The sequence below is a fragment of the Cardiocondyla obscurior genome, linkage group LG19 (genome assembly GCF_019399895.1).
Source record: "Cardiocondyla obscurior isolate alpha-2009 linkage group LG19, Cobs3.1, whole genome shotgun sequence".
Classification (NCBI taxonomy): Eukaryota; Metazoa; Arthropoda; class Insecta; order Hymenoptera; family Formicidae; genus Cardiocondyla; species Cardiocondyla obscurior.
Window position 1 is genome coordinate 2,178,834 of NC_091882.1, and position 20,300 is coordinate 2,199,133.

The 20,300-nt window shown below is 42.2% G+C and overlaps 3 protein-coding genes across 6 annotated transcripts; all 3 read right to left on the minus strand.

Moving 5' to 3' along the window:
- Window positions 1-172: 172 nt before the first annotated feature.
- Window positions 173-3,670, minus strand: Cpr49ah (cuticular protein 49Ah). Its single transcript, XM_070669753.1, has 4 exons — window positions 3,542-3,670; window positions 2,227-2,399; window positions 1,580-1,841; window positions 173-615 (listed from the first exon to the last, which is right to left on the minus strand). Exons 1-4 carry the CDS (start codon window positions 3,551-3,553, stop codon window positions 526-528), a joined length of 537 nt encoding a protein of 178 aa, XP_070525854.1. The 5' UTR covers window positions 3,554-3,670; the 3' UTR covers window positions 173-525.
- On the minus strand, window positions 3,391-13,290 carry LOC139110145 (folliculin-interacting protein 2). 4 transcript variants are annotated; one of them, XM_070669737.1, is made up of 22 exons: window positions 12,884-13,290; window positions 11,990-12,203; window positions 11,802-11,891; window positions 11,645-11,724; window positions 11,490-11,566; window positions 11,186-11,305; window positions 10,867-11,113; window positions 10,364-10,690; window positions 10,214-10,298; window positions 8,812-10,151; window positions 8,261-8,708; window positions 8,077-8,172; window positions 7,005-7,064; window positions 6,860-6,904; window positions 6,590-6,739; window positions 6,344-6,533; window positions 6,065-6,219; window positions 5,631-5,921; window positions 5,361-5,550; window positions 5,036-5,276; window positions 4,765-4,816; window positions 3,391-4,699 (listed from the first exon to the last, which is right to left on the minus strand). In XM_070669737.1, exons 1-22 carry the CDS (start codon window positions 12,982-12,984, stop codon window positions 4,646-4,648), a joined length of 4,653 nt encoding a protein of 1,550 aa, XP_070525838.1. In that variant the 5' UTR covers window positions 12,985-13,290; the 3' UTR covers window positions 3,391-4,645. The 4 variants fall into 4 exon arrangements, with proteins under 4 accessions (XP_070525838.1, XP_070525839.1, XP_070525840.1 ...); XM_070669738.1 differs by having other exon boundaries at window positions 10,882-11,113; window positions 12,884-13,289; XM_070669739.1 differs by lacking the exon at window positions 8,077-8,172.
- Window positions 13,291-14,445: 1,155 nt separating this feature from the next.
- LOC139110224 (dnaJ homolog subfamily B member 13) lies at window positions 14,446-16,015 on the minus strand. Its single transcript, XM_070669860.1, is given in 5 exon segments — window positions 14,446-14,583; window positions 14,586-14,638; window positions 14,950-15,140; window positions 15,341-15,390; window positions 15,620-16,015. Coding segments are annotated over 5 exon segments (660 nt in total). The 5' UTR covers window positions 15,848-16,015.
- Window positions 16,016-20,300: the final 4,285 nt, after the last annotated feature.

The following is a 20,300-nucleotide window of genomic DNA, read 5'->3' on the forward strand; positions in this document are numbered from 1 at the left end:
GGCATTTGTAGACCGTGATAACTCTTCATTTCATGGCTGTACTTATCAAATGCCTGCATAAATTTATACATGTTTATTGATGTATGTAATAAAAAAAAAAAAAAATATGCGAATCCGGTGAAAAGCCGACATGCTTATTCGAGCAGTACGTTATATTTAATTCACAGCTATATACTAATTTTCATTTCTTTTTCTTTTTATTGCTGTTGCTGACACATGTGAGTTATACCTAAAGAGCACAGGATACCCGCCGTAGAAAGGAAAATGGATTGATCATCGATGCATACGAATGCCAGGATCTCGTGCCGAAGAAGGAACGAGATGGTCAACGGATGGACGGATGAAAAAGTATCACTGAAGAAATTTATCAAGCGATGTTTCTTACTACATAATGTACATACATAGAATAGGGAGTGTATTTGGAACGCGAAGGGAAGTCCTAAAGTAACTTAACAACTTAATTGCTATCTCTTAATAACGGTACAGTGCTGAGAGAATGCTGGAGCATCGACCAAGACTTCGTTATTAGTACTTTCTGTTATATTCATCCCGTCTGTCGATCTGCTGGCTCAGCGGCTGCTGTGGCTTTTGGGCCGCTGCACGAGCGTCTTCCTCCTGAAAGGTAAACTTTTTGATAAGTAATTTGATACTATATTAAACGACTATTTATTAAATTAAACATTACTTGCTGCGCTGTTTATAAAATTATTTTAATTAGACATAACGTTTCAGGAAAATTAATTCGTGTTGTATTTTCTGCAATGCATGCAAGGCTCTCGACGAATTAAAGAAGAAAATCGGTAGCTGGTTGAAAACCAGCGTATCGATCACGAATGAGAGTTGAAAGGAAGTGCCGAGGATGCATGCGAGCAGCTATCTTTTTTTTTCCCCCTTTCGCGCGAGTCATTCATAGTGTGCGGCGATCCTTTAGCCTTTGTATCGATATGGATCGCTATCACGATCATTTCGCAAGTGCGCTCGTTGTACAGATAACTGAATGGCTTTTCGCAAACTCTGGCTGGAAACCGTGACCTATGCCGGCTGTGGCGAAACAGAAGTTCTTCCCATAAGACCGCGTTTTCCATAAAGGTGAACATGAACGTGAACAGAGATGATAAAACGAGAAACGAGAGAGAAAAAGAACGCCCAGTGGGGATAATCGAGGACAGAAAACTGTGAATGGACTGTAACGTGCAACGAAGTAATAAAAATTTTACATACTATTATATTCCATCGCGTAAATCTTGAATGAGCTTGCTCTTTCGACATTTTTATATTTTGATAAAACCGTGTAATTTAATTTTTCTTTTTTCCTTTTCTTCTTTTTTAATAATAAATGTCAATATGTTTTTTCTGTTGTAGAATGCACGTCAGAATGAATTATCTCGAGTGATTTTTATCAAAATTTGGAACTGGTACTTTGAGCGTGAAACGATTGATCGGAACGTCATTAATCAGACGTTCGCAGCGCGGAGTTTCACGTAATTGAGTGATACAACGTCTATAACAGGATAAATTGCAGCTGAAGCATAAGAGGGGTTGAACGGAGAAAGGTCGCAGCCGTACTGGGTATACTTACTTCTTGCTGACGAATACCCGCGTAGATGAGGTCGAGGCCTTTCTGGATTTCCTCGCTAACGGGCGGTGGCGTGGGAATGTGATCGCCCTGCGCGTGAAAGCCGGTCTCATCGGCGGTATAGTGAATGGTAATCAGCTGTCCCTCGGGACTCGTATACGAGAAGGTGCCTTGCTGCACGATCGCCTCCGCCCGGTCTTCACCTTCGCCGATAGTTTTGATGTAGCCGCTTTCCTCGGCGATAATATTGTTGCCCGTTTCGTAACTGCGGAATTCCAAATCGTTCGGGGGTGTTAAATAATCGATTGCGCAAGGACCGGCGGCCCAGAGAAAAAAAAAAAAAACCCGATTAGTCCGCGTTACGTAATGCGTAAAACGCGCGCCAAGCAAAATTCGCACAGATGCGAGAGCATATCTGGTAATGCCCCCTCGGTTCAACATTGCGTCGATACTCTCTGCGCCGAATTACGTGAATTTTGCGTGACGAGGACTCTTACGGATCGCACAGATTGCACGCGTTAAAAGATCTTTCTGTATGCCGAACTTTAAGCATGTTTAACTTTGCGCGAGTCGTTTAAAAAAATTAATTTATAAAATAATTTTTTTTTCTTTTTATTCCAGATTATCCTGATAATATATTACGTGAATACCTGGTCTTGTAAGTTCCATCGTGTTCCTGCTGCTTATTCCAGTGCAAGATTGGAATGGGCGTAGTGCTCACGGGTCGTCTGTCAATCTGATGCTGTCCGTCGTCCTGCTGGTAGTTGCGCCCGTGATAATTTTGATCTTGCGCCACCGCCAATCCCAATATCACCGCTAGCACCTGAAAAAATTGCAGATGTTAGTTGAATAAAATTAATAAACGCGCGAGCGAGGCGCGCGTCGATAAAACGCACTGTTCTAAAGGCGATTACAGAACCCATATGTATATTATCATTAAGCGTGCGTTATGTCATAAGATTCGGATTACATCATATTGTTCCCTTTCTAATCGACACCCCGAGACTAGATCGACGGGTTCAATGAGACGATAATGGACACGGAAGAATGTAACACGTATCCTAAAATGGATTTATTGGTTTCTCTGCTACGAAATCAGGCGATGCGCTCTCAGGAGATGAGTGAAAGTGAGAAGCAAATGCCAACGCGGGTCATTTAACTCCTGACCCGCAAACTCGCACAGTTGGGCCCGTCCCAACCTACTATAAACCCCTTCTACTTTGATTATACCTTGATATCGCGTTGCTTGTCCCGTTGCGACTCGCTGATCTATCAATCCAGTCATAGATTAATTTTTGTATAACAATGAAGGTTTTCTTTTTTCCCCCCCTTTTTTTTTTTAATTCTATTTAGTTTTATAGTCGGCTCGCAAAGTAAAATTTGAAAGAATTAAAAAAGAAACAATTCTAATATATACGTAATGTACAAGAATAATATTAACTATTATGTAAGAAAATTATACTGTTAATGTATTTAATTAGACAGGCATCCGAGAAAGCAGATATATAAACTTGTCAACCTCTCGGTTATGTAAAGTTTCAGAATTATAATCCCACGCAACTCTTGTTTCGTCACTTCAACCGTACATCTCACGCATATAAATTAATAAATGCAGGGTGTCGCAACGTATCAATAACAATGGTGCGGTCTTGTGCTTCTAAAGGATCACGGTTTTTTTTTTTTTTTGCAAACATATCTTTTGTCAGGCAACTTTCTTACGTGGATATTAAATAGTTTTCTAATTCTCACTTTAGTCTTAACACACTGGATTTAATTTTAATAATTAATAACAAGTATATAATGAACAAATTGAATAAGATTTCTTAAATGTATATTTTATTTACTCGAATCTGCGATGTAGCGAGTACACAAGGCGAACACGGGGAACAAGAAATTAATATTTTAATCCCGAAGGAACGTAACTTCGTAGAGGCGTTTCGAAAATAATCTCTCGCGGTTACTTACCACGTACTTCATCCTGAATCGCAAGATGTGCACTTCGTCAACGAGACTCGAGTTTGCAGCGGGAGTGTGATGATAAACGCAGGGAGATAGTCGCAAACGAACGAAATCGACTGCGATCTCGGGAGAGGAAAGAAATCCCCTTTTATATACCGACTCTCACTTTATCCCTACTCGAAGAGGCGATGGGCTTCGAAAGATGCTTCGTATGCTTTATAGCAAAGTGCCTACATATCTACCGGAGTAAATGCGTGTGTGGGATAGTCTCTTCCTTCGTAAATGTTTGTTTCGATACCTCCCCGAGATTCCGATACCAAGAAGTGTCTTGCTCCGATTACCATACATGAGCTTAGCGGCTTGACTCGTGGCTGCTCTTTTCATTGCTTTCTAATAATTACCATCGTCTGCAAAACTGATCACATTTGATTTCACGTGGGACCTAAAATTAATTTTAAATTAGAACTGATCCAAGAATGTTAATTATTAACAAACGACGTGACAACGCTCTTCGCGTAATATTGAAAAACGTGAATAAGAGTTTCGTGGTCGTCTCGTTTTCACGTGTACAATTTATCGCAAATTTTCGTATCTCTTCGCGCAGCTGGATCCCTTATTTGAATCCACGTGGTTTCGTAGTTTTACGAATTATGAAACCAGCAAAACAATAGGCGAGAGAAACGTGCATTCTAATATGCATATGCATCAGAATGCGCGTAATAATGCCATCGCAACAACCCACGATCAATAGCCAGCGACTGTTCTTCCGATTAGCGCAATCCGTTTATTCTTGCGCGGTCTTTGGATTGCTCTCTTACGTTGCTTTCCATGTTATTGAAAAAAAAAATTAATAAAAATTAATTCTCGACATTTATAAAGAATTTATATATGTAAACTATAAATAAATTTAGAAAAATGTTATTTTTCAATTACTTCGTCAATTCTTATAAAATCTAGAGTATTAAAAAGAGATTAAATTTTTATTTGACACTTTTGATGATAATTGTAAATGTCACTGAGTTTTACTAAGTTTCGAAATTAAAAATACTGAAAATTATTTTTTTAATCTACTTAACACGGTGAAACGTCACGGTGCACAAGGACATTTTATTACCAGAACAGTGTACATGATCGAGACGTCACAAACGCTTGCACGTATGACTTCTGTAAAATAAAAGAAAAATGAACGTATATGTGTTAACGTAATAAGGTCATTACCTCATGCATACCTTATTTGCCTTCTCTCTGCTCACGATGCTGAGCAAGGCTGCTGCGACGGCACTAAAATATAATTACATGTTATTATATTATTCAGTATAAGAACAGTAATATTAAATAAATATAAAGTTCTTTATAAAAAGATTTACTGCAGTAAGTATTAGCAGGAGGACAAGAAGCGGAGCAAGACGATAAAGGGACAAGTGTACCAGGTGGAATGTAACTGTTAACGAAAATCAAAATAAGTCGTGAATTTTTTAATCGACGACGCAAGATTCGAACCTTAGATTGTACGTAGTATTATCTTCCATGGGATCGACGGGTGAATAATAGGGCGGAGGAGCAGCCCATGGTTTTTCGATCGGAACCACCGGCTCCACCGGTTGATAACTTAATCGCATCGTGGTCTCGTCCTCCATCGGCACCTCCGGCGACTGGTACTGGTGTATAGGTGCGTACGATTGAATAGGCAGCAGGCATTTGTAATTATTCGGTACGTAAGACAATCTATGAGTCGTGCAAGCTGCAATCATATGTTAGAATTAGAAAATTACAAATTGAACAATCAAAGATACAAATAAAGATATTATTTCACGTAAGCACTTACATTCCAGTGGCAACGGCGAGAAAGTAAGATTGCCCTCGGGTCGCAACTCCGTCGGCGGTATCGCACGCTTCCAAGTGTAATCGTGCTTCTGCGTGGTTTTATCTTGCATCGGTCCTTTGCCCAAAAATTGTCTGTCACAGGGCGTGATGGGTGCTTCCGGTTTGACGCACCAGTTGCCCAAGAAGCTCAACTGTAACGATAGAAAAAGTGTAACCCGAATTAGCATCATTCTCGAGTTCACTGCGAAAGTAGAAGTCTGCGTTTACTCACTCGATTGACGGTGTCGTGGGAGAGTGGACACGGCGAGAATATCATATTGCCAAGCGGGCGAATGGGATCCGGTGGCTTGTCACCGTCACATCCGAAATAGCTGAGTCGATATGTGGTGTTATCGTCGAAACAACAATTGGCGTTTAACAAATTCTCGACCTCCTGGTGGATATACGGCTTGGGAGGCTTCTCGCCACAGTGAGGCCAGTAACTGAGTTTATAAGTTGTACATCCATCCATCGGTGTCACTGGGCTATGGTATTCTATTTTTTTAGTCCACGGTAGTTCTTCCTAAGGAAATTAATTACATGCATGTAATATTAAATAAATAAAAAAAAACAACTGCCTTTTAATTTTTATTTAAGTCGCTGAATTAATTAAACTTGAAAAAGAATTTAAATAAAATAGTTTTAAAATTGTTACGCACAACTTACTTTTACAGGAGCCTCATTTGGCCAATAGCTAAGTCTGTACGTCGTGCACCTTTCCATCGGTACATCCGATTTCATATATTTTCTAATGGGCGCGTAAGATTGTATGGGAACCAAGCAAGAGGAGTTATAGTAGCTCAACCGATACGTTGTATCATCTTCCTCCCGATATTATTAATTAATTAATTAATTAATGAATTAAAGAATGCGTCGTACTATACTTTTTTCTTTTTCAAAATTAAAATTACTTAACGAATATTTTTAGCTAGTGATAAAACTTACCGGACAAAGCAGCACAGGGAGTGTGCAAATTATTTGGCGTTTTTATCATTTCAGGACGCCTTATGTTTTTCCACGAATAATCATGTGCATGTGTGGTAATGTCTTCCATTGGACCTTTACCCAGCCATCGTCTCTCGTGGGGCGTAATCGGCGGATCCGTTTTTACACACCAGTTGCCAATATAACTCATCTGTAAGATTAATAAAATTGCAGGCGGCGATTTAATTTAAAAACAAGATGCCGTACCTTCTGAGTTGTTTCATCAGACATTGGCGCATCGCCACAAGTGAGATTATCTTCAGGATGAAATGTTTTAACGTGAGTGCCGGGTCCTTCCCAATAAGAGAGACGGTACGTGGTATTTTTTTCCATCGGTACGCTTGGTTTCCAGTAATACTAAAAATTTAAGAGAGTTACAAAATTAATTTCGACAACAATAAATGATAAGATTTTAAACGTTAACTTCATCGGAATGTATACAGTAAAATTCTGCATTAACTCTGAGTTTATACTTACGCGAACGGGTGTGAAGGATTTCGCCACCTCTGGCTGCACGTATTTCTGAAAAAGATAAACCATGAATCAGTCTCAGGCTAATTCAGCCACAAATAATAACCCTATTAACATATTAAAAAACTAAACATTAAAATATCTCACTCACGTAGCATGTAGGCTGCGGCAAGCAACAGCAACAGCAATTGCAACATTCATCGTGGCCCAGCTAAAATGCATTTATATATAAAAAAAAAATTAACATAATTTGAAATTAATTGTAAAACAATTGTCATAAAAAATTTCCCTTTTCGCGTTTTATAAGAGCTCACCCGAATTTTATTCTTTGCCTCGATAATCGACTGACGCGGTATTCTCTTAGGCCTGCAATGGTCAATTTGACAATTTTATTTTAGAAACAAGACACACAGGCTTTAAATACAGACACGAGGTTTTAGAGACGAAAAATATGCCGAGTTTAAAAACCAAATGTCAACAAGTTATTAAGATGAAAGCTCACGGAACAGGAAGACAGATCTCCATGATTCTTAAAACAGTTTTTGCCGATGCCTCACTTTAAATATAATATAGAATTACAGATGGAAAATTTAATTAAATGTAATTTTCAAACATTCCGGGTTAACAAAAAAGGAAAACGGCCGAGTCGCGTGACGTTGTTCACAATTACTTTGAGTTGCTGATAAAAACGTAACAGAAGAAAAGTAACTCGGAGTTCAGACTTTGTTAATTAAATGTGTATGATTTCAAACTCATCTGTATTGTATAAAAAAAACCAGATGTAGAAATATTTTATTAATAAGAAATTATCACTGATTTTATGTTATAAGAACTATGCAGTTCATTAAAAATTTATTAAAAAACACTGAAACAAATGACTAAACGCAAGAATAAAATTAACTTAGTACCCTATAGCCTAGTTTAATTTACACGCGCACAATTAAGTGTCATATATTACGTACTATATATTATATATTTAATTATATATTATTCAATGAAGAATCATTAGTTTCTTTTGATTTAAATATTCAACATATACGCTATTCAAAAAAATATATGTTGATAACGTAAGAAGAAAATCGATATAAACAATCAAACAGGTTTAATTAAGTTAATGTAAGACCAAATCGTTGCGCTATTTCCGGAGAATGAGTAGTTGCAACCGCGAGTAAAAGTGGTATATCGGCTGCATCGAGATCAAGAGCGTTCATTAAGCTATTCACATTGGCATCAGATTCCTCCATTGACATCATCATTTCTGCTAAGGCTTCGCTTCTCAGCCATAATTCCCGCAATTTAGCTTCCAAAATCGCTATACACTGAATTAACAGTTCAATTAAAATATTGATTTTTCTTACCAAAAAAGATATATGTATATTACATAATAATAAAGGCGATAAAACTCACGTGAGTAGGAGAATGGTATTTTCGCCATACATAGGCAAAGGATTCCAGCATGTTTGATACCAGACGTGACATTCCGACTGGTAGCGGTGGATTTTGCCAAGGCATATTATTCGACAAGATTCCGACATGCCACGTATCCAAATCGGCCAGCACGCAAAGTGCTTCTGCGACTGGTTGATCAATTATTGGAAATTGAGCGCTGGCCATAACTTCCTCTCGCATGTATGACCACCATTTCTCTTCTCCAATCTCATTATCCTTCTCGTCTGACAGCTTTTTTCTTTTTCTTCTCTTTTTATTTTTAATTACACCTTGTAGTACCAGTCCCCATGTATAGCCCGTATTTAAAACGTTAGTTTCATCATTAGTCATTTTATTTCGCATGAGAGTTTTTGTAAAACCCATTTCTCTAATTAATCCAGTCTTGATCTGTGAAATTTTCCTCGATCTGCAACAATAATTATTAAATTATTATAAATTAAAAAAAAATAGCAAAATTAAAATTTTTTATTGATTCTATTATTAATATAATGTCATTAGTGTATACTGACTGTGGCATTGGTAGTTCTACGACGCTGTTGGCTTCTATTAAAGCCTCAAGACTATTAGATCGCGATAGTCTCGTAGTTCTGCTACCCTCGGAACCTCCGCACGTGCGTAATACCTCCGTCGCGTTTGTCGGGGTTTCTAATACCTGTTTGCTGTTGTCGCAATCTTGCGAAGCAGCGTATCCTTGCCCATTACACTTCAAACAAAATCCTATAAACCTCGTACTCATGTCTGACGCCGTTCCCGGAGGTGGTTGTATGCCTTTAGACGATTCGGGAAAGTTTCGCTGAATAATTTTTCTCAGCACACCTTCCGGAAGTTGCGCAGATGTGCTAGGCAGTCTTGTGAAGGTGTAGGAGCACTGACAGTTGTTACCGAGTCGCGGCCTCAACGGTAATTTTGTTGGTTTGTCTTCCGTTCCGAGAGTAAAAAAAACTTGCGATTCTTTTAATTCGTTAACGAATCCATCATTCATGCCGAACGGTAACTCCGGTCTGTTGTAAAACATTTTCAACGGAATATTATTATTCAGCCGATGATGCAGTTCAACTTTTCCAGTCGCGAGACTATCTTCGGCACGCTGCACGTCTAATTTCTTCTCGAAGTCTTGCAAGGAAAACTGCGAAAAATCTTGTGGCTGACATTCTTTTGATGTGATATCCTCCTGCAAGTCGATCTCATTGACAATTATTTTCACGTTGCTCGACACTTTAAAATTTGTCTCGTTGCCCTTAGATTGATTCTCCGACTCGTATTTTTCGCTCTTGTGATTTTCGTGCGATGGAATTTCTTTCGTTGGAAATTTTAAATCTGCCAGTGTCTCGATCGATTTCATCATAACCGTGTCAAGGCCGGATTTCATGGTGCCGCTACGCTTCAAGGGACTGACTGATCGCGAGATCCTCGGTCGTTCTGCCAGGTACCGTGGAGTGCATTGTACGTTAACGCTGTCTGTTTCGGTTTCAGGCGATTGTGTCGACTTGCGCGACGGTAAGACGCGCGAATCACGCCTGCGGATCGAAGTGTCTCGACCATTAAACGCATATGTCGGCCTTTTGTTACCGAACAGATACGGTCGCTGGCTACGAGCCTTCTCTAGTACGCTTGTTGCCATTTGCACGTCCTGCTGCGACGTACAACGATACTCCTGGCATTTCCGTATCATCCCACTGCGAATAAAATAAGACAGGAACGATAAGACGGAATTAATCAAGTCGCTTTTTTGGGAATCACCCACGATTACGGTGTGCGCCACTTTCACGGGATTTCCTAGTGCGCCATACAGATCGCCAAGTTGTGCCCACAGCGGATTGCAAGAATACCAGCTGCCCAGCTTCTCAATCTGGACATAGAAATAAATTATCACTTATTGTTAAGATTTTATAATTTTTTTTTTAAACTCACCATGTGCCGATCACGGGGAGATAACACTGTATACACCCAGCCGAGATGATACGTTAATACGGCAGTTACCACGGTGCTTAAGAAACTGAAAGACGTTGAAATCAATATCGAGATATTTATATATTCCGTGATATACGCTCCTACACTCACAAATTAGTCGATTTAGTATCGAGCTCGTCGAACAATTGACACATCTGTTGCAAACTGCGATGCAAGGTATTCGTCATCTCGTTCACCGTTACGGAATTAAGTAGAACGTCATGCCATAATAAAGGTGTGCAGGTCTTAACGTCGACATTAAGAAGAATGTGCAATAATGAAATGACAAATCGTGACATCGCTCTGCACATTCTGTCAGTCAACTGCACTCTCTTGCAATTACCATTGATATTGCTCGTTTCAATGCAAAAATATCGCAAACGATCCAGCATTCCTTCTAAGAGAGCCATATGTTCTAAAAGCCTCGTCTTTATCTGGCTGTAAATTATATAACGTATTTCTATTTTACTTACATAAATAAAAATGTTTTATTTGACAAAGTATATATAATTAATTTAATTAATTAAATAAGTAAAATTTTAACTTAAATACCTTACGATAAAGTAACATTTTCTTTTATATTATAAAAAAAAAAAAAAAAAAAAAAAACGTACAAGATAGTTCTGTACCTTTCATGACCCTGAACTAATCGTATTAGCATTGTCAAACCGAGCCTGGTCTTGTGTCGCTTTGCGTGTCCGTCACGCCCGTCACTTCCGTTCTCGTTCCAATGCTGCATCCCGAAGGCATCGTCGGAATCCGATCGTCCAAGGGAGGTCGAGACCGCCCTCCACCATCTTCTACGTAAGCTGGTGAGGCTACCGATTCCGGACGATCCATTACTTTCCAACGACTGCGAACCTAGATTCAAGATCGCGTGAGTTACGACGTACTCTCGATAATGAATTACTCTAATCGTCGGCACAAACTTACTGCCCGTTGGCGGAGCTATGTCTATGTCCCAGCCACTTCCTGTACTTGAACACGTCGAACTCTTTCGCGGCCCTACGTGCGAATCATTACTCGACAGATTTCCGGAACTCGGCCGAGACACTGCAATAAGAATCTAATTAGAATTTATTCTTTAAAAAAAATAATTAACTCGGAACGCGTTTATGTAAATTCCCAATTCTTTTTCTTTTAAATAAAAAATATTTTACATTCATTATAAAATATCTTCCAGGGAATATTCGTTGAAGAGAAGAATTAACTTTCGACGGCATTAGATATTACTTACGAAATGATCGCATACTCGTATTACTGGAAGTAGAATCTACATGCGATCGTTCCAGCCCTTCATCCGAGAGTTTTTCACTGCAATATAACAAAACAATTAATAAAATTGCTATTAAAAAAAAAAAGGAAATTGAAAATACATCAAAGACGATTTACTTCGTTTTGTACACGCCGTGTTCCGTCGCAGGAAAGATTTTCGTGCACATGATGCACGGTGGCGAGTTCATCGAGTGTACCTTTAAATTAAAATAGAAAATAATTAATTTTTGCTTTAGCAGAGAAAGCTTTGGAGTCAGTACCAGCAACAATTTACTTTAAACGAAGATCCTCTGTACGTCATCGCCACCGTGCCGAATACCATTTCGCTTAAAAGGCTCACGTCGTCCTCGATAGTTTTATCACGCTGAAAGCATCAAATCTTACACGATTAAGACGCGCGTGCACACGTTATATATTCGTGTTCGTTGATAAAAAAAAATAAAATACGTGAAACTCGATTACCTCGGAGTCACGGGCAGTCCCCGAGTTAAAGGGCATCTCGCACTTTTCCTCCGCATTGTTGTTCACCGCGGCGCACACGGTTTCGCTTTTACTTCTGCGTTTCTGCACCGTCACAGAGTCGAAGAGAAGCTTCCTACCGCGCCATTCGCATTCGCGAAACAACAAAATCCGCACTTGCTCTGCTCCAACTTGCAAGACAGAGTCCCTGCAGCAGCTGCAAATTCGAAATGCAATTTTACTCATTTTAAATATTATTTACAAGCTTCTTTAAGTACGCGTAATACGTTTAAAATTAATAAAGATAAAACGAAAAATAAATTAAAATAATTAAAGGGAAAGAAAGAAATTAAGAATTAAATTAAGAAGTTAAGGACGATGCTTGAGTAATGGAGATCGAGTCGGTACGTTTGTGAAAATATGATGCGGCTTCGTAAAATCATTCTCGTGCATCACCATCGAGAAAAGAGAAACTGTACGAAGCGCTTCATCGGCGCGACGCGAATTCGCTTCGCCGTTGCGTTGGTAAAACAGCCGCGGACGCGAAGAACGAAGCGAAATAATTACGAAGAAGCAGGTTAGGGAAACAACGGAGAAGCGTCTCAGCGATAAAGCTTCGGAGGTCCGGCATCGGTCGCCCGATAACGCGGTACGTCGGTGAGCGATTTTCTTTTTTTTTTTTTTATCCCGCTCGGGTTACGCGGTGGATACTCCGCTCTCTTCCCCGGGCGAGATTCGCGTATCTTCAACGAGTACGGGACAACCGACGAGGCGGAATCGAAAAGGGTACGATCCGAGTCGCGTCGACGTCGGGTCGGATGACGATGTCCGCGAGCCTCGCGAGAGCGTCGGCGGTGCTGAGCGAAGAGCACCGAAATAGAGCGATCCCTTGCTCACCTATCGTTCTTAGTCGCTCGCGCACTAGACACCAGGCCCCCGGCACTCTCGCACAGGCTGCTCTTCTTCGCAGGTAGCAGCTTATCGAGCAACGGCATCATAAAGCCACGGCCCGCCGTCTATAGTTACAGCATCAGCCTTCGCCGAACGGACCTGCGTCTATCATGTCACGCGGCACTGCACCATACAGGCTTGCATGGATATAAGTCTCTCTCACTGTAAATAAAGTCACGTGCAGAGGAGTCATATGATGGCCCGAGATAATAGCGCGGCACCGCGGTAGATAGCAGGGTCGAGGCCGCCTTTCAGTCACGGCTTCGCAACGATCCCCCCCTCGCCCTCCTCCTCGGGCAAACGTATCGTTAAACCGATCTCGCGTTTATTGCAACGCATGGTTTTCACTTTCCCGAGATTTGTCTTTGGTATACGCCGTTTGATATTCACTTGTTCTTCACGCGCGTACGATTTTCGCGAAGCTGAAGGCACAGGCACGGCGAGGTATCGCGCTTATCGACTATCGAATTGCGATTGGTAACGGTAGATCCCGCGAGATGACGGCAGCCGTCGCGCCGCCGCGAAAGAAAGCGGTATCTTCAAACCTACGTCAAATATCGCTGATATCGGTAAACTCGTCGCGCATTTAGGAGCAAGTGGAATTATCGCTAGCCATTTTTCCGCGCGTGACGTAAGGGGAGATAATTCACAGCGGCTAATTAATTTATATTTATTTAATCGTCTCTCCACATTTTTTTTCATTAAATATATTTTGTTAAACGAAGCAAGAGCGATGCGTGTAGAATAAATTAATCGAGATCTGTTCAATTAATCTAATGCAAAATTAATATGCGCATGCAAAATGACGTTGTACGCGAAAGTAATAATTATTATCAGCGACGTTCTTGCATTAATCTCTCGCGTATACTTCGCTACGTCGTGAAACGTGCGACGTACTGATATCGCCGTAAATATGCATGGGAAATAGCGCGCAGATATTTGCGAAATTACATTTTATATATGAACTTCAATCGATCCGCTTCATCGTTCACGCCGCGTCGAGGTGGAACGTCGTCGTCGTCGTTTCCGCGCGTTTTCCCGGTCAATATGAGGCGACGAACGTACTCGGCATTCTCGTCACCCGCGCGAGATACCGCGAAGTCCTTCCTGATACGATTCTCATTAGACACGTCGGCGAATAAATCGGAAACTCAATGTCGAACCTCAGGATCAAGTTACCCTTTCGCTTTAAACCTCTAAAAAAAAATACTCTCGCATCTGGCACGCGTTTCGCACTATCCGGTCTGCGAAGCATTAAAAAAAAAAAAAAAAAAAAAATGCACGTAACGTTTCTAATTCAATTATAGTATAATTTCAGCTTTGAAGAAAAAAATAGGACGAGTCGGGATTGAACGACACCGCAATATATTAGATATACGGATAAAATCTATTGTCGGGAGCCTCCGCAAGTTTGAAGCGATCTAATTTAAAAGATATCTATGGCTAGATATAATGGTATCAGAAAGCAGCCGAGCGACGAAGAGAGGGACGTGGAACACGACGTGATTTTATAATGGCTTTTCGTACGTAACGATCGGTGTTATTGGAATTCGAAGAGTTCTGCCGTCGACGGTGTTAAGCGTGATCACCGTTCCGGTCAGCGCCTCCCTTAGAAAGATATCGACCGTCGTGTGCAAGTCCGAGTCCCTTCCCGCCGGAACGTTTCGCGAAGCCGATCCTCCGTGACAAAGATAACATCCGCTACACCGGCAATGTCTTGGACTCAACGAAAGTACGGTTTCAACCAGTTACAATTAACTTTTTAATCCTTTTACGCAAGCATCCTCCGTTGGCGAGTGATTAAAAGTCGCGGATCGATCGCACGATGTATTGTATTACAAACGCGAGTCGATCTCGTCAATTAACGTTATTCTTAGTTTATCGACTTTTTTGAAAGAACGTCGTATGGAAAATACGACCGATCGTACGTATCTCAATTATAATAATGCTCGAGATGCTTACGAACGTAAGCCATGCTTGGGGAAGATCGAAAAGACAGTGGAAGGACTTACCGGGTATCTTCGCAGAGCCTTGATCACTCTCTTCGGGAAATACTATTCTGGTACCTGCTGGGATTCCTGGCTTAATAGGTATCGTCAAAATCTTCTTCGTAGGCAACGTCGACTTATCGTTGTTGACTACAATCAGCCTCCGGATCTTCATTTTCTTTATGCCGCCGAAAAATACCTGCAACAAAAACGTTCTTGATTAGCTGAGATGATAAGTCCACTCGTCTCTTTCTTGTCTCTCTCTATCTTTTTTTTTTCTTTTTTCTTTTTCTCAATAATTTATATAAATTTATTAATTTGCGTGAGTACGAAGTTGTCATAAAAAAAAAAAATTCTGAAGATCACTTTTTACTTCGAAGAAAGTTAGGAATAAAGCTATCATCAGGGGTTCTACTTTTTGTTTAATATCTCGTCCCTTAGGAAATTTAAGTGGAGATTGAGACTCTCAGAATATTTAAGAGATCGTCGTATGCACTTTTGTTCGCAATAAAGTCTATTGATAAAATTCGCGGTGGACGTTAACTCTTTCCCAGAAAAAAAAAATTAAAAAAAAGTTTTAAATAATATAATCGCACGTCATATTGTGCGCGAAAATAATTATTTAAATACGAAATAAAAAAAGAAAAAAAAAAAAGAAAAAAAAAGAAGAAGAGTTAAATAAATTCGCGATTTATTTTAAACGGCGAGAGCTCAATGGCTTTCGGTTCCACCTAAAGGCTCGCGTCGGATCGCCGTGATAGACGTAAGGTTTCACGAATCCTTCTGGTCTCGGCACACCATTTTTAAGACCCTCTTCACCGTATTGATCATACACGGCCTTTCTAAGAGGATCTGAAAGCACGTCGTACGCTTCAGCTGCTAAGGCGAAAATCGCCTGAGCACCTCCGTTCTTTTGCTGCATGGGATTGTATCGTATAGCACGTCGTCTATTCGAAAGAAATAACTGCGCTATTTTGGTCGGTGTAACCACCCTTCTTTACCGTACAATATATATTTTTACGTAACAAAATCATCGATTAAAAAAAAAAAAGATCGTGCTTAACGCTTCCTTAATTTCTATCGCAGCTTAATCTCAATGATAAAATTAAAAAAATTTTATTTTAATAATTCACACTGCGTTAGTGCATCTTTTTTTTGTTCTTTTTTTTAATTAAACTTTTGGGGATTATTTATTACCAGCGCACAGTCATTTATTTCATTCATCGTTGATTGCGATAGAGAGCTGACGAGAAGACGATCGGCGCATCGTTACGTACTTTCAACAACCGCTGACAACAGAAGTGTGTCTCTGTTTGCGAGCCGATGTTTCATCAATTATCAGGGAGGCTCGGGTGCATTCTTATACGCGGATAACAATACGCGAAATCGTTAGAAGGCAGCCGATCTCCCCGTGGGCGAGTTAAGCCGATGAATTTTTATCGCCATGGAAATTCACAAACGTGCCTTGAATTTCACCGTAAAAGGTAAGCCTATAAAATCGCGTTTGACTGCTAAACATTTCAAGACGCGACAATTGCTCGGAGCGCATGGCCGAAGGTGCGTTGCATAATGCAGAGCGTGAATTATTGCGCAAGATATTTTAAAACAGTTTAAAGCAGAGGCATTACGAGGTGTTAACGTCGAAGGCTTATTGGCGAAATAATTTAATCGATACATTTTTTTTTTTTTTGTACGTTTAGATAAGAACGGATATTCAGGGGAAAGAAAATGTAATTGCAGCTGCGAAAAAGTCATAGTCGTGGTGTCTCCGGCGAAGGCGAGACCGTTCGCTTCCGATGTACGTTCGAAGGATAAGGAAATGAAGGATAACGTCGGCATCCTCGGCGTTATTTCTTCGGTGCGTTCCCTCGCGCAGAAGAATTTCGATAACAATGACGACGATAAGGAGAATACGACGATAAAACGTGTTCCCGGCGAGTCGAAGCAATCGCGCAGCAACCGTGAGGTGGACAAGATTTTTCCTCAGCAACAGCACCAGCGGACACGGGCAGATCGATCACCGAGGCGCAAAAGTACCGGTACACCGACGTTGTTGTGCATTGACGGCAACAGACTCGCGAATGCAACCGCCGGAGTTAAACGCAAAATCCCAAGGCCGGCAAACGCCTTCATGCTGTTTGCCAATGAATGGCGGAGGAAACTGGCCGCGGAGAATCCTCGGGAATCCAACAAGGACATTAGTGTCAGGCTAGTCTCTCTTTTGTCTCATTTCTTTTTTTTTTCCTTTTCCTTTTTTTTTTTTTTATTGGATAAATACGCAGTTAAACACGTACGTTTTTTTAGAAAGAAAATAATATTCGAAAAAAAAAAGGAAAGAAATTTGTTGAAGCATAAAATATCTTTATAAATCGCGAACACTCGGAGTTTAGAAACGGAATTATTTTCTCACGCTTCTTTCCCGCGAATTATTTTTTTATATTCTCTTGGGGGATGAAATTTGTACGGGAAAATTATTTGTTTGACGATAAAACGATTCTCAATTTCTTTATGCTTCTTTAGGCTAGGCGTTTTCTGGAGAAACATGTCGAAAAATGTGAAGGAAAAATATTTTGCCCTGGCGCGCGAGGTGGATAGAGAACATAAAAGGAAATATCCCGGTACGTCATGTAGCGATATATTTTTTAATGCGGCTTCGTTTATACAAGCTCCGTTGAATCGGCCAGAGTTAACTGATTTATCCGAACACTCGTGACGCGTGCTGCACGTGATAGATTAGCGGCGGATTCTCTTAATGCGTGAGAATACGCGGCGAGCAATGCGAGAGAATAAACGAGATAACGAGAAGAGATGTTAATAAAAAATTTCCGGACTGCGTCGCGGGGCGGTCGAAAAATTCCGGCGTTTGTTAAAATTAGAAAATCTTGTTGCTCTCGTACACCGCGCGTACGACACCCCAAAGTGTCGGACCACCGTCTATAAATAGCCAGATTGGATTAGATATCGATCGGCAGCGATAAGTCCGTCTTATCAGTCGACGAAAAGCGAAAGGCCACTAGCGCTAACATCTCATTTCCTAGTAATTGTCTTCGATCTAGGACAATCGCGTCGTTTGGTCCCATTCATGTTATTCTAGACGCGACACGGTGCCCAGGTTCTTAATTAACATTATCGTAATTAACGTAAAGGTACCCCGAATACTATTTTTTTTTAATTACATTATCAGTCTTATATTTAACGGCGAGACTGGAACGCTTATTATCAAAGTTCGTATTAACCGAGAGCGTGAGAAATCGGTATCGCGAGTCTCTTGAACGCGAATTGTGGGTCGCAAACGGCGGCGGTAATGGTGACGGCGACGGCGACGGCGACGGCGTCGGCGACGGCGTCGGCGATAGCGACGGCGACGAGCGTGTATGATCCTCGCGGGAGCCGAGCGGCAAAGGGTGGACGAGAGGATGCGAGTTTTGCGGGTCGAGGTACAGGGTGGCGAGCGGAGAGAAATATTCTCGGGTGAATGACGCGGGAGAACGGCGCGGGTGGGAACGGCGGCGAGAGAGACCGGAGGTATTGATTGCGACGCGACTCTCTAGGAACCTGGCCGATACACGCGCGCGCGACCGCCGGTTCTACCTGCTGCCTACACCCATCGGGGCCGAGCAAGCGAGTAAACCGACTAGCGAGCGATTATGCCTTCGTATATCGCGCGTCGCCGATATGCGCATTCGTGCGCGAGAGAAAAGGTCGCGTGTCCGCACACAGGTGTGCTGCTGGTCGCCGGAACGGCGCCTGATCCTCTGACTTTCGATCGGTTTTGCGAACCGTCCTGACTTCCCCGCCGATTACATCCCTCGTCTCGACTCGCAAAAATCACGACGGTAACGTATTTAGAACGATAAAAAGCTGGCTGTGCAACACATTTTGCAAGTTTTTTTTTCCCCTTTCTTTTCTTTTCTTTTTTTTTTTTTTTTTTTCTTTCTTTTTTCCAGTCGAGCGCGTCGTATATAAAAGAGACGGGAAAGTTAACGCGTTTATTAAATATATATTTTGCATCTTGCCGCTAGTTGCTCGGTGACTGATGGAAGAGGAACGTCGCGAGGGGTGGATCAGAATCGTCATTTTTTTCTTTTTATTTTTTTTTTTAAGAAAAAAAAAAACCTTTCTGAAATCTTGTTTCTCCATTGTACGCATTTTATTTTGATTCGCGAGTTCATTGTATTTTTTTTTTTTTTTCTCCGGCTTCGGTGCGCGAGCACCAGTGTAATTTTCCCGTCCCCGTTTTCAACCGTCCGCCGATAATGTAATCGATGCCAATTTCAGCCGGGGCGGGTGTCCCGAGTGGTTAATTAAGATCACCGGGAAGCGGCGGAGACCGCATCGATGCGCCCTGCGCCGTCGGGCATCGACGGCGCGTCGATCGAATTCACGTGCATCTGCGCGCGATGACCACGACGAGGGTGGCCGGCGAAGGGTGAAAGGGACGGCAGGGGAGGGCACGGCAAGGTGGCCACGGGTGGGACCGGGGGGGAGGGAGGAGGAGGAGGGAGGGCGAGAGGGAGCGAGGCTGGAGGGTGGGCGCGCAGTAGGTCGCGCCGAGAGAAGCCGTCAAAATGTCGAGGCCCCTGCATCCAGGCGGCACCGACGAGCCGATGGTACGAGCGGCGGAGGATGGTGTCGCGCGGTGTGCACCGGGCTGATCGCCGGTCATCGATCCACCGATGTGCCGATGCGAGAGAGGGTCGGGGGAGGAAGAGGGCGAACAAACCCGGGGGGGAGGTGGAGGGAGGGGGAGGGAAGGGTTCTCCGCGCGAAGGGAGAGAGACGGAGGGGAGTCGATGCGGCGGATTGATTCACGGTTCACGGTACACCGTGGATCACGGCAACGGGAGAATATCTAATCGGCGAGGAAAGCAGCGATTAATTTACGATACGGGGAAAGGACGCGCGCAGCGGACAATCCGGCAGCGCGGAGGCTGAGAAGGGCGACGCTCGATAGATCGCGAAACCGCCTCGCGTCGAACGAGCGGGTTAATTAGACGGACGGCGTAGAGGGTCGCGCATGACCTCCACGAGGCAGACATTGAACGCATCCGGACGTATTCGTTCGAAGCACTTTTGCTCGGCTAATGCGATATAACCCGCGTCCGCCGGGCCGATAGAGTTAATCCTCTTCGACCGTTCAATGCTCTTCGAGCGTCGATCCGTCCGTGCTCTTGGAGAACATCGTTCGTCACGACGCACCCCTCAAATCCCACGAGCGAACGCGGGAAAGAACGAGGCGGAGAAAGAGAGAAAAAATAAAATGAGAAAAGGGGCGGAAAAGTAGGAGAGAAAGAGAGACGAATTATCGACTCTCTCGAGGCGAGCACTGTGCGCCGCATGCGAAACTGCGTCGATGCCACAGCGTTGCACAAGGG